Genomic DNA, 14,470 nt, shown 5'->3' with positions numbered 1-14,470 from the left:
GCCGAAGAGTCAGGGGAGGAGCAGAGCAGCCGCGGGAGGGGAAATGCCCGGCCGGCATTTTCCCGGACATGTTCGGCTTTTTGGCAATTCCCCCCGGACGGGGGTTTGATTGCCGAAAAGCCAGACATGTCCAGGAAAAACCGGACGTATAACCCTATATTACTCCTAAAATTGTAACATTCATGCTGCATAGACTGAGCATAGAATGACAGTAGGCTCCACTACTGGATGTTTTGAGACCTAGTTCAAAAAGCTTTGGACCATGGTAGACCTGTTTCATTTTACTGTCCATTGCCATGAGGCACTGAGCTCTCTCAAGTGCAGTTGAAGGTGCTCAGAATCTCACAGGTTGGGCCCTGAGTTAATTTCTTGGGAGAAGTGGGAGGCATTTTTGGAAGATCAATTAACAATATCTTTCAGGACACAGCCTGCATGTTCCACCCTCAGTTATTGAAGGAAATTGCCAAAAAAGGGGTTGGGGTGTGGCGCAAATAGGGAGGCTGTACAGGCCTAAGAACAAGGGGATAAGAATGACATGATTGCAGGAGTTTGAGATCATGGTAGTCAAAACCTGTCAATAACAACTTTATATGTGTGTACCATCCAGATAAAGGTGTGTGTGTGGGGGGGGGTGTATATACATGTGTATGCACATGCACACTCTCTCTAGTAACATAAATATCCATCTTTTGAGTCCCTTATAGTATCCAGTAATTCAGCCTTTACAAAATGTATCCTAAATTGTAGCCATGTAAGAGAACGCTAGTGTAGTGAATTGTTGAGACCCTGATTGGGAAAAGCTACAAATTATTTAGGATGACATTTTCAAAAGTGACTTAGATGCTTAGGAGCCTAAGTCTCATTGAAAGTGAATCGGATTTAGGCTCTTAAATCACATAGGGATAAATCACCTAGGGTAAAATTTTCAAAAGCGCCTAAGCAATTTAGGAGCCTAAATCTCATTGTCTTTCAATGGGTCTTAGGCTTCTAAGTGCCTAAGTCATTAACGAAAATGGGTCATAGGCTCCTAAATCACTGAGGTGCTTTTGAAAATGTAACCCTTATAGGAATTTTATGGCAATGTTTTTCCTACTACAGTAACTCCTCACTTAACGTCGTCCTGGTTAACGTCGTTTCATTGTTACATCACTGATCTATTAGAGAACATACTCATTTAAAGTTGCACAATGTTTGCTTATAACGTCTGTCCGCCGTCTGCTAGTACAATACTTTGTCCACTACTTGTAGGATTCACTGGAAGAGCAGCTCGTCGGAGCTAGCAGATGGAGAAGAAGAAATGTAGGTTGTGACTCTAGTTTGTTCAAAATCTTTCACTGTTAATTGAAAGAGCATGTCATATGAACTGAATACTGTAAATAGAACATAGTCTCCCACCCGCAGAGGCAGACCCAACAAGTTTAATGTTTAAACAAGAGATGTTTTTTCCAGCCACGGCATTAATTTCCACTGGAATTGTTGCTAGTGTGATCTTTGTGTGCTTTTTGCATCAAGAGTGGTCTGTGTTGACAGTGCTATTTCTTACATTGTTAATGCATTTAGGGGACGGACTCACCTCTTTTCCAATTCCCCAGGGGAACCATCTGGAATCACCGAGTCAGGTTTCTGGAAGACAGAGCCCTCAAGCACTGGACATCTTTCACCATTTGGAATGCTGGCAAACAGGGCAGGAAGCTCTATAGAAGCTTATCAACAGCTAATCAGAAAAAGGTGAGATGTCAAGAAAATCAAGTGTGGGTAAAAGCTGTAAAAAGAGCAGTTTCTTCTCTCCTTCCTACGCACACTAGCTCCTTGATAGTTAAGGTCATTGTAGCATAACGTGTGTCCCTAGCATTTTTCAAAAATGTTCTTAGTTTCCAAGTCTGTGTGTCAGCTGTGCTGCTATCTTTTTTTAAATCATGGTATTCATCTCTATTCCAACCGATGTACTGTTATATTGTGTTTGCCTGCTGGTGACTGCATGTAATAAATACCGTATGTCACAACTCATGGCCTTGCTGCTGTATAAGCCTCACACCACCTAGCAGGTCCAGGTGAACTAAAGAAAAAGGATTCTCTGGATGGGACAGCACTAAAATATGTTGGCTTGAAATTTTTCATATGTGCATAACATTCATCTCTGTCTTGAAGTGAAGACTGGACAAAGTCCTTATGACGTAAATGAATACTGGACAAGGTCCTCGTGACATGCTAAGTAATCTGGTTTGTGTTATATGGAATAGACACCTTATATCCCCCAGTAGAAATCATGACTGTTAAACATAGAGGAGAAAATGTTGTACATGAATATAGGATTTAATTTATAACGCATTTCTTTCTGAACATGGTAGTTACTTAGAATTGGCAATGAGAGAATTTTGCTCAGAAGAGATTTGTATGGGAATTAAAATACTTTGCTCTCATATCATTTTCTTCTTGTCTTATAACTTTGTGAGATAAAGGCTCCAGGGTTAATGTCATATGTCTGTTTCCTATAAATAGTCTTGAAACATCCATTTTAATGTCTTTTTATGAAAAATATGGGAGGAAGGCAGGAGAATGAAGATACGATAACCTGATTAATCCAGTGGGCCTCAGACTACATACGTCCAGTAAGAAAGTAAAACAAATGAATACACCCACGGTAGAATTCATTGGGTGGAAATGGGAGACAGCCACATAAGGAGTCTGTGGTAGCGGGTATTGAACCGCAATCTCTTGAATGTCCTTCGAGTGCCATCCTTCTTTATCTGTGAATGAGGCAGTGGGTAAAGTAACTGCAAGGAATGAGAAGTTTATTGCTGGACACATAAGAAAAATTACTTCAGTAAAAAGGACAGAACAATTTGCCTCAAAGTGTTGAGTCATCTTGGCCCCTCGATGCAGTGTGCATGAGTCTGTGAGATTTCTATAAAAAGGCACTCTGTATGTAGTCAGTATTTTGCGAAGTGCTGTGTGAATTCCCCTAACTCTCTCAAGTTCACCACACTTTCCAGCTGATGGCCCTGTATGAATTAGGAAATAATTTCATCGATAAGAGATGGGAGGGTGTTTGGTGACACTACACAGGCAAGAACTTCTGAAATGAAAACCAGAAAACAGTCTGTGGTTTTTGTGTTGCAACCCATCACCTCCTTAGCTTTATTAAATATGTATATATACACCAATCTAAAATGCAGCTGGATTTAAGATAGAATAATTCTCTAATTCTGTGATGCAAGTGACACCTAGTTAATATCCTGTGCTGTAGTAAACAGCGATAACTGAGGATGCCATCACAAAGTAGATGAAAAGGGCAAGAAAAGTGTCATGGTATTGTATGAGCTGTTTTGCTGCTGAGAGGGTCAGACTTATCCCTTGTGCAATATGGAGCAGCCCTGCTTCAGCAATACTCTAGCACTGATGATGTGCTTCAAATTAACTGGGATCCTGACATTCTTTCCATCTGACCTTTGTATAATGTTTGCTTTGGCAATGCTTCAGACCATGATATTATTTTGCTTCTGTCAAGGTTGTAATTAAGCATATTTCAGTATGCAGTACTTGGGTACTGAAACATGGCTTTAGCCATTAACCCATTGGTTACTAAATGCTGTACCAGCTACATCTGGGAAACACACTTGCCTGTTGCAGGTGTACATGCCAAATGCACACCGCTGTATGATTCATTTCAGTGGTGTTCTGCAGAAAAATTCTGGTAAAATATAGGCATATCACGGCCGTTTTTAAGAGGGAATGTCAACTAATGATTAAAACAAAGTCTCTGTAGCTATCTCAGTTGGTTTCCGTTGTCATTGTAGATTCTCAGCATGTTTAAAAATCAAGCCCTAGGTGTCTCAGACTGGGTACCCAAAATCAGTGGATGCTTTTCAAACTTCGGGTCTAAGTGATTTGCTCAGGATCACACAGCAAGTCAATGGCAAAGCTTTGGAACAAAGCCAAAGTCTCCTGACTCCCAGTACCAAGCAATTCATACCATACGAGTTCATACTGCCTGCCTTTAAAAAAACAAGTTACTATAGTTTGCTATATCTGACTCAAAGCAGATCAAATTCTGTCTAAATCAACAGAGAAAAATACCCAAAGTATCTGATCTTTACTTTTCCTCAGAAATCTGTCAAGTATTGTATGACTCATCTCTAACTGGTGCCAAAGACTTGAAACAACAAAATTCCACATGCTCAGAGGTTTTAAATAATTCTTGCTTCACCTTTTACAGCCTAAAATCATAAAATGATCTTTTCAGGGTGATATAGGGAAGTTATCTTTACAGGGTAATCTGAAAGTTTTAGTATGGTTTAGATTAAAAACATGAAAGTGGTATTCCATGTTCTTGAATCTACAAGTAGTCAGGTACTGAACCGCAATACTAAGTGAAGGCCCAAGGACCCAAATGAAAATGTGTCACCTATTGAAAATAGCCTACTTTAGTATGGAAATTAACAACAAAATCTGTTATACTAGACCAATGCAACACCATTTTCTTCAATGAAGTTGTGTTAGCATAAACTGGTGTAGAATCTGGTACATCACTTCTATGCTAATGACTTTTAGATATATATGCTTAGGGCCTAAGGCCTTAGATGCTTTTGAAAATTGTACCCATATTCAACTTTATTACTGCTGTATCCTATTACTATCAAAGTATTAGTGCCTCAGTAAAAATTAGTCTCTGTAGTACATAATTCAATGTTGAAAATGGGACTCAGACTCCTTAGTCATGTAGGCACTTGTGAACATTTTATTTATAGATTAGATTCCGGTTGGAGCTATGCGAAAATCTAAATGTGTCTGAATTTCATTATGGGGATTAATCGGTTTGGACTGTCCAGTGGAAAGCATAATGCAGCCTCTCCTGAGCTGTTGACCCTTTTGAAACACTGGATGTGTCTGATATACTTAGGAGCGGGATATCCTATATTTATTAGATGTATATGAAGTATTTGAAAAGTATACTAATTGTGTACTTAATAGCACTACTGCTTCAGAAACAGAACTTGGCATTTTCTGGAAACATCAGTCTTCCTTTGTTCAGAGATACTTGCAAAATGTTATCCAAGTGTGTTTTGAAAATTGCCACAATGCCATTTCAGACTATGTTCTAAAGAAAAAGGACACCTAGCTAATATCCTCCTCTCCTCCCTAAGAATGTGATGGTGATTAAAAGAAATAATGTTTTGTCTCCAAAGAGTCCAGGCATGAATTCCGAGTTCAGTGTTTATGCTAGCCTGATAGTAACCTAGCAGGAACAATACTTGTTTAACTAGTATTTTTTTAATGAATTGATTGCCAGTATCTCAGTATTCTTAAGGAAATGCTGCTTCCTGACTGTACCCTTCTTGATTCAAACAGTTGACAGTGGGGTAGTGTTAGCATTTCTGCAAGAGTGAAACTAAACAGACCTTTTTTTGTTTAAAACACATCCGTTTTGTCTGTAATGTGCAGTTGAAGATGGAAACCAAATGTTTCAGGGATGCTATGTATGCCTTCAGGGATTTTTTGGTGCTGTCTTGTCTATTCTATTGTTGTTTGTCAAACCTCAGCTAAAAGGAATACTTTTGCTCTGTTTCTGTACCCTTCCCCTAAAGCCACAGCTGGAAATAGTGCTCCAAAGAGAACAGCACATAAGCAGCTAACTGAAAAACAGTGAGAGACGCAATGAATAAGCTCTAGCTCTAGTTATGTAATTAAGCTACTAGGGGATAGCATCTCTAGAAGTGCGCCCATAATGCCATGGTTAACCCAACCCCATAAAAGCCTCTGAATGACAATCCTTTCCATTTAATAGTTTTAAATCAAATGCTTGAGTCTGATACTGACCTTTTGTATCTACAAGGTACTATGGTTTATCAGTAACAGGGTCATTTGTCTGTGCTGAGACTACAGTCCTGTACCTGTTCTACAAGTTCAGAAAACTTCTAACTTTTGCAGTGGTTTCAAAATACTTAATAAAATATGTGAAGGGCCTCAGGGAGTGAAGATGGGAGAACTGAGACTCTAGAGATATAAGTAAAGGAAACCAATCTTACACCCCTGCTTTTAGTGAAGCAACAAATCACGCTGTTATGAACCTGTTTTACAGGAGAGCTCAAAGAGAGAAGGCAACAAGGAAATAAGAGTGGGGAAGAAGTACAAGTTTCAGTAAAACCCAGATGTAGAGAGCCTGTAAATGGAGACTCCCTGCCTCCAACAGCCCCGTTATTGACTTAACAGAAATATGACTTATGAATTAAAGATAGCAAGGAAATCTCTTCGCCATTCCCGTTCTGAAAGCTATTATGATGCTCAGTACCTTAAGCACTTGCAGTACAGATGCTGCAGCACAGTGACTGCAGTTTACACCTAATCTGCAATTGAAAATATTACTGGCATAACTCTTGTTTTGGGGTCTGATTCTTTTATTGAACTAGTTATCCTTGTACAAGCCCCTCGTAATCTGGATGCAGTTATAATTGTAGAAAGATACCTTGTGTAGCTTATTTCCCATCCCTTATGGAATAAGCACTTTTATGCCTGTATAACTGCACTCACACTAGGGGAGTTTTACCACTTTAACTGTACTATACTGGTACAACTTTTATGCTGGACAGACCCTTCCTGTATAGGGTAACATGCCTGTGTAGTCTAGTGATTAATACCAGACCACAAGAGTGTAATTTTAGAGAAGGTATTACATCTGTTTCAAAGCATTTTAATGATTTTGGCCATCACATGTCAGGCTTCGGTTTTCAAGCTATTGAATCAATTAAAACAAACTAGAGGAGATGACGGACAGAGGCACAAGAAGCAATCTCAATATTTTTAATAGGAATTGGCTGCTAAAGAAATGACCAAAGGCCATCCTCCATTTCTAGAGAAGAGAAACTTACAAATGGGTCCCAAGCTGTTTTTCCGTGAATGGAGCTATTTGTTGCATGTAATAAGGGATTGTGTGTATGATTAGAGGTGTTTACATTGTATGCTGGCTATAACATAGGCACTGGATTCTGGCATTCAATGTGTATTGAGGGAAAGTAATGCTGTCTCTAACTGAGCAGTGTCTCAGATCTGATAGAATCATAGAATATCAGAGTTGGAAGGGACCTCAATGAAGCACATGCTTGGAATTAAAAGGCACACCCACTTCCTGTGGTTCAGCAGTAAAGATGAACAGGTGGAATGAGATTGGCACTTTGATGCTGATTATGATCTTTGGATCTTGTGTAAGAATGGTCATGCTCATTAGCGTTGTGGTTCCAGTTGAGACAGACTGGAAGGCCTGTACATCTGACGTGGTGTCTCTTTTTGTTTGACATTAACTTCACTTTCTTTTATTACACTATGATGCTTACACTCTGAGTTATTTTTTTCTGAGGTGCTTTGAAAGAATAGATTTTAACTTTCCAGAAACGTATATTAAAATAATCCCTAGGCCTTCAAGCAACTATCAATGTAAAAAGTTGGAACAAAGAGAAGGATCGTGAAGCTCATCAGAGATTTAAAATATATGAAGGATACATGAGCCCAGGCAATAAAATCCCCTATCATAATTCTGCAATATATGGTCTAGGGAAAATGTGCTAGAGAGGACTTGGTAGGTGTTTTGTACAGTTTTCTAAGGCTTATTCACATAGGACTAGCTTACAGTAAAGTATGCTTTTTCAAATAACAGCTTCACTATATGTAGAGGTTCATTATAGCTAGCATTGCATTTTGTGCATCACAGTGTTTAGGGAGGTGGTAGAGAAAATCAAGTAGCAGAGTCATTGTACTTCATTGTAGAAGTCACTTTCTCAGTTTGCTAGAATCAGGTTCCACAGCATGCTATAAATCATCAGCCTACATGTAAAGCACATTGCAACTGATATCAAGCTCATTTTCAAGGTGAAATATAATTTTGAGGGAAAAAAATACTGTGAAGAAGACCCTGCTATCAAAAGTAGTATTCTTAGGTTGCTAAACTCTGCATAGGCCTTACCACTGGAAATTCTAATACAATGATGAGTAGGGTTACCATATTTAGTGCCTCCGAAAGGAGGACACTCCACGGGGCCCCGCCCCCACCCCCAGCCCCGCCCCTGCCCCAACTCCGCCCCCTCCCCAAAGTCTCCGCCCCCTCCCCTGCTTCCCGCGAACATTTGAGTCGCGGGAAGCCTGAAGCAGGTAAGGGGGGGCGTGGGGGGAGGAGGCGCGGCCCACCCCCGGCACCGCAGGTCCCCAGCCTGGCCCCCGGCCCGTCCCCCGAGCCCCCGGCCCGGCACCGCCGGCCGAGCCCCCAAGCCCCCGAGCCCGGCACCGCCGGCCCGGCACCCGAGCCCCCGGCCCGGCACCGCCGGCCGAGCCCCCGAGCTCCCGGCCCGGCACCCGAGCCCCCGGCCCGGCCCCCGAGCACCCGGCCCGGCACCGCCGGCCAAGCCCCCGAGCCCCCGGCCTGGCCAGGCCCCGCTCCGCCGGCCCGGCACCGCATGTCCGATTTTCCCAGACATGTCCAGCTTTTTGGGATTTCCCCCCGGATGGGGATTTGGAGCCCAAAAATCCGGACATGTCCGGGAAAATCCGGACGTATGGTAACCCTAATGATGAGCAGAGGAGAAAGTGTAAAAAGCCATTTCCTGTAGTGAACAAGAAATCAGAAGGCACATCAAGTATAAAATGAGCTACTGTTCCTCTTGTTACAACTATTAGACACTTTCAAAAAACTAGTTTTGGAAAAATAATAATAATATATTCCAAGGTGAATCCTCTTGATTTCCTGTACTGTATATTAGTATTGGGGGTTCCAGGAAGTGCTCAGTGTTAGCCTAACTCTGCTCCCATTGAAATCAATGGTAAAACTTCCACTGACTTCATTGGCAGCAGAATTAAGCATTGACTTCACGGGAAACTCCCACCCAATATGGATTTTCAAAAGCGGCTAGTGATTTGGAGTTCCTCAATTTTGGGGTCCCCAAATCGAGAGACTTTAAAGAGGCCTAATTTTCAGAAGTTGAGTGCGCAGCACTATCTAACATTTCTAGTCTCTAACCGTCTTCAAACAGCTTCCGTTTTTGTTAAAAACAACCTGCCAGAAAAATATTTTCTTCTTCCCCAAATGTGGAATATCTCCCCCAGAGGGAGATTTGTCAGAGTTAGGATTTTGGAATTTGGTCCAGAGAGACTTTTTGTTGTGAAAGAGTGTTGTGTTGTGTTGTTTTGGTTTGGTTTTAATGCTACATTTGTTTACATATTATGTGAGCCATGCCAATAAAGCACTATTTCTCATAATAACTGTATAACTGATGACTTATGGGTAGCTGCTGGAATTGTGCTTTTCCCTTGCTGTATTTTAGCTTGGAAAAGTAGCAATCTTTTTTTCTTTTTTCTTTCGGCATTGTGAAGATTTCAGTAAAACAGTATCAAAACAAAAAATATTTTGCCACTTATTCATTTTTTTACAACCAAAAAGTGATCTGATGTATCAATCACACATACTCAGACGCCGTTGCAATATTGCATTCTGTTGTTTCCTAATAGTGACTATTTTGGCTTTCGAGCCAACTGAAAGCAGTAAATAAGACTTAGAGTTACTAACTCATTTATTTATGATCCAGCGTGTAGTTCTAGTTGCAGCAAGGAATCTTGAGAGTATTTTTCAGTCATTACATTATTTTATAATTCATAGGTTTCACCCCAGGATACACAGTACTTCAGACATGGATAGTCTTCATAAAAGACACAAGATTGGAATTAATTGGTGGAGGAAAATAAATAAGAGAGACTGTGTTAAGCCTATTAGTCTAAAGTAAACAGGTCATGTAAGCCTGATGCTCTGAGTTCTGCTTATTGCATAAACAATTGGGTGCAAGTTCTGTATCCAGTTTCCGGACACACATTTTTTAAAATTAAAAAATAAATAGTGGTGGCAGAAAAATAATCAACTGTCTCTTGGACCACCCACATGGCCTATAATCCAGTGGAAGAATTACCTATTCTAGGCTAATGTGTTTTACAGTACTATAATTATCGGGTTTAAACTGCCTAAAACCATTGGAAGTTACATATAAAGATACCTCTGTGTTAGGCATTCATCTTTCTGATAAGAAAACTTAAACTCAGATTGAATCAACCCCATCTTCCAAGGGAAATTTGTTTCATATACTTACCTGCTATGTAAAATCATATGTTGTATTTGCTTGATTCTTTCATGCTTTTTTTTATTGCCTTTACTGGGAGTTTCATATGTCAGATGACCTCAGGACTGGATGTGTAGGGTGGCCAACACATGGTGTTTATACTTTGCAGCAGGTAGTGGCCGTAGTTGGTACATGGGGGAGGTAATATGGTGGTCAAGGACCTAGTCATACAGGAAAGGTTGTTGGGTACACAACATTGAGTGGCTATAAATACAGTCCATGGACAGATCAAGACTTTTTCTTAGTTATTTAAGAAAAAAATCATGCTGATGCTCAGCACAATAATGTTCTTCATCTCAGGGCCTGGAATTGAATTTTCAACTTAATTCCTTGGGAATGAAGCCTGGATAAAGCTTTCCCTTTTATCTTAGCTGAAAGGTGAACAGTTTATTCTTTGGTCACAAAGTTGGAAAAATAATTAAATAAATTATCCATAACAGCATTGATATTGCTAAAAAGATAGCTCAGATCCTTGGAACAGAAATCCAAGGTATTGTTTTATATTCCCTGCAAGAATTAAGTTCCTCCACCAATGACTTTTTTGCACTAGGAGTGGAAACAATAATGGGATAATAGTAAAGCAAAGTTTAGCAAATATGATCTGCTGCTAGTAATGGAACATCTTTTATGTTTGTTAAATGCTGTTTTACCATTCATCATTGCCATGGATAGTGCAAAAAAGTCATTGGTGGGGAAACTTAACTCTTGCAGGGAAGTGAAGAGTTTGAAAGCAGGTAAATGCAGCATGCAAAGTACTGATACAAAAAATGTGCATCCTAAAAGGAAACATTAGCCTGTTGCCACACAAACTGAGATGGGAAACACATAATTGTTCCCTACAAGTATTCTCCATTGGTTTGTACACTTCCATTTTAAATGACTCTTGTAATGGGGAACCTTAGAAGATTATTGCACAGTCAGATGACTCCCATCCCATGGTTTGTCCGCACATGTATATGTCAGAAGAGAGGCACAGAGGGAAAGTTTAGGATGCCACTACCATGCCCAATCCTGGCTCCCCTATAACATGTAATTGACATGCCATAGGCTCTTTACATGTTGAAATATGGAGGAGTGTTTGGGTCAGAACTCACAGGAATGAAAAACATGTTAATTTGTGCCATTTGAGAGAGTAACCCAAAGAGCTAAAATCTTAGTGTTTTGGCTTCAAATAATTGATCGTGGTTATCACATGCCAATGTCCTACCCACCCCGTCAGTCACTGGGTAAATTCTTTTTGCAGACATCGATTCCACTAGCTCCTTAATCACTTCTACTTTACTGTGAGTTCCGTCCAGTTGGTTGATCTTTCTCTTGTACTGCAATACAATATTCTCAGTGTGATCTCACAACCAGCATTGGTGGGGGACTCTCATCTTGTTGGTCTGTGATGTGATGCCTCTGTACTTGCAGACCGAAACGCCATTAATTTGATTTTCAATTCTCATCTAATTAGCAGTCCATTGTCATCCTCACGCTCTTCCAGCAGTCCTGCTTTCCAAGCACAAACATCTGCCTCCCCTGGTGTGTTTGATTAGTTTCCTCCAGATTTTAATAGCTATATTTTTCCCCATTGAGTCTCCGTTTGTTATTTTCTGCTCATGTTTCTAGTCACTCTGTGTTCCTTTATTATTTATCTTTTGTCTCTGTTGTTCACGGATTGGCCTATACTAGAAGGGCTGATACAAGACTGATTATACCTAGGGCTTGAAAAGAGCCCCAACTGATAGTACCCGGCCTTCACCCCAAAGGTTTTTTGCACTAGACAGTCTTTATTTTGTAACTGAAAAAAAGCTCGGTCTGAGAATTGCCTGACGGCACTGAGGGCCTAATTCTATTGCTAAGGAATTTTGCCCTGGCTTGGAAGGGCAGAGGGCTGGCAATTCCATATCACTTTTAGCCTTCAGACCAAGAGTAGATTAACAATGGGAGATTGACTAATTTACTCTATGTCATTTACGTCACTCAGATGTGAATTAGCCACTCTGCTGAGTGACATAATTTATGCTGATTTAAGCACTAGTATGGACAGTCCTATGTTGATGGGAGAGTTTCTCCCGCCAATGTAGCTGCTGACACTCGCGGGAGCTGGAGTAATTAAGCCAATGAGAGAGTTCTCTCCTGTCCGCTTAGAGCGGCTACACTAGAGTGCTTACAGGGGCGCAGCTGTATCGGTGCACCTGCGCCCCTGTAAGCTCTCTAGTGTAGCCATAGCTGATGGGACTGATGTAACTCCCACTGACATTAATGAAAAGACTTTCATTGTCTTCAGAGGGAGTGGGGATCACTAGGTTAAGGGAAATGATTATCTTAATCATAGGAAGAAAATGAGGTGGCTGCTGCTATGAAAAGGATCCAGCCTTTTGTAACATTATGTGACTTTAAGAAATAAAAACCCAGCTGTCTGAATTTTCAAGTTTTCTAGTTTTTAAGTCTTGTTAATCAATTTTTAATGCAAAAATAAAAAGGGTAGAAAAATGCCACCCATCCCTCCACAGAATAATTGATTTTTATGAGACCTTAACTAAATATCTACAAACAAATGCTCTGCTTCATTCTGACAGGCCTGAGAGGGTAACATGAACAGGGCAATGGAAACCAAAGGAAAACAGGCTGCATTTGTAAAATTCTCTGGAAAATGTTATTGGCAACCCATGCTTTATTTTGGAGCCACCATATAACTGGGATCACAGGCATATTTGTGAGGAATGCAAATAAGTAAACATTTGAAATATTTGGCAAGTTTGCATCCAGAAATAATGCTTCATTACAGCATACAATAAGAGAAACCAAAGTATTTCTGTGGTAATTTACAATGTTCCTTAAATCTGTTTAACTCGGCCATTTTTTAAAAATCTGTTTGCATTTTGTAAGGCAGTTTACAAGTACATAGATGTGTATGTACAAAACACACACGTAGAATTTAGGTGTAATATAAAATACAGGTAAGAATACAGGCTCCCCAAATTTTGGTGCACTGTGGTTAAGAATGTATTGTACTGTTACAGAAATGTTCGCACGTATTATTGCAGCCATGTTATACACAGGTATCTGGTGAAATATACTAGCTCCACAGGTAGTTTCTGTAGTGTTTTAACATCTGTAGGTTAATGGATATTTAGTTCAGAATTGTGATACTCAGGTAAATGTGCAGGTATTGGTTATCCAGAATGTAAATGAGAAGTACATTTGTGTAGGGGTGTTATAGTGTAATTTTAGCTCAAGGTCCTCTTGTTTTGCTTTTGTTCCTTGTGCATTACAAGTGACTATAAGGCACAACACTTCCCACCTAGAATTGAGACTGTCCAATCCGAACTATGGTCTGTTCTATGTTTTGTAGTTCTGGTCTATTGTTGAGCCAACAATAGCAACAAGCTTTCCTATTCTGAGCCATAAGGTTGTGATGAGTTCACTTGATGCTGCTATTAATATTCTTAGTTGTCTTGTGGCTCTGCGTGTGTGTTTAGCAGCAGGAAGTCTCCTAGGCTGGATTTTTTTTTTTTTTTTAATTCAGACGTATGTCAAAGATTTTCTGTAGCTTTTTTCTGTATATGAGCAAAATGTTTGAAATCTGTCCCAGAAAATGTGTGTGCAGTGAACTACTAAATCACATTAAAGTAATCTTTAATAGTCTTTAATATTTAAACATTTTTTCAAGGAATGGGCTAGAATGATGGATTTGTTATCAGCGAGATTCAACACGCTTCTTGTTAACTGACATCTCTCAGGGGACATTTAAGTTTTTCCTTTCACCACGTGCCTACATAGGAGATATCCCATCTCCTAGAACTGGAAGGGACCTTGAAAGGTCATCGAGTCCAGCCCCCTGCCTTCACTAGCAGGACCAAGTACTGATTTTGCCCCAGATCCCCAAGTGGCCCCCTCAAGGATTGAACTCACAACCCTGGGTTTAGCAGGCCAATGCTCAAACCACTGAGCTATCCCTCCCCCCTTTGGTTATTCTAGAACTTTAGAAAGGACAACCTGTTAGAACTTGACAATGCTTATATCAGGAGTTCTCAAACTTTTTCATAATGGGATGGTTTTTCATTCAGTAGAAAATCCAGCTTTCCACTGGAGAAAAGTTTCAAACAGAAATAATTTGATTAGCCCTACTCATCATGTAAGTAGAGTGCACGTCTCATGGATACCTTCCCTCCTACTGGCAATCACACAAAGCACCTGCTTTCCCATTCCGAGGCGCATTACACCCCTGTGGCAAACTACAGCAACTGTCTGCCTCAAGAATAGTGTGGGGAAAGCTGTCTTTAATGTGATTCAGCAGCTCCAAGCAAGTAGGAGAGCCAGAACCATCGGCCCAA

The 14,470-nt window shown here is 40.4% G+C and overlaps 1 protein-coding gene across 7 annotated transcripts in view; it reads left to right on the top strand.

Annotated features, from left to right (window-relative positions):
- The window catches only part of B3GNTL1 (UDP-GlcNAc:betaGal beta-1,3-N-acetylglucosaminyltransferase like 1), a 359,547-nt gene that overhangs the window by 326,150 nt on the left and 18,927 nt on the right, over window positions 1–14,470 (top strand). For all 7 annotated transcript variants that reach the window (XM_054047297.1, XM_054047298.1, XM_054047299.1 and 4 more), the window contains one exon: window positions 1,593–1,728. In XM_054047297.1, coding sequence (XP_053903272.1) covers window positions 1,593–1,728 — 136 coding nt within the window. The remainder of the gene's footprint in view (window positions 1–1,592; window positions 1,729–14,470) is intronic.

The sequence above is a fragment of the Malaclemys terrapin genome, chromosome 13 (assembly GCF_027887155.1).
Source record: "Malaclemys terrapin pileata isolate rMalTer1 chromosome 13, rMalTer1.hap1, whole genome shotgun sequence".
Lineage (NCBI taxonomy): Eukaryota > Metazoa > Chordata > Testudines > Emydidae > Malaclemys > Malaclemys terrapin.
This window is presented reverse-complemented; position numbering and strand designations above follow the sequence as displayed.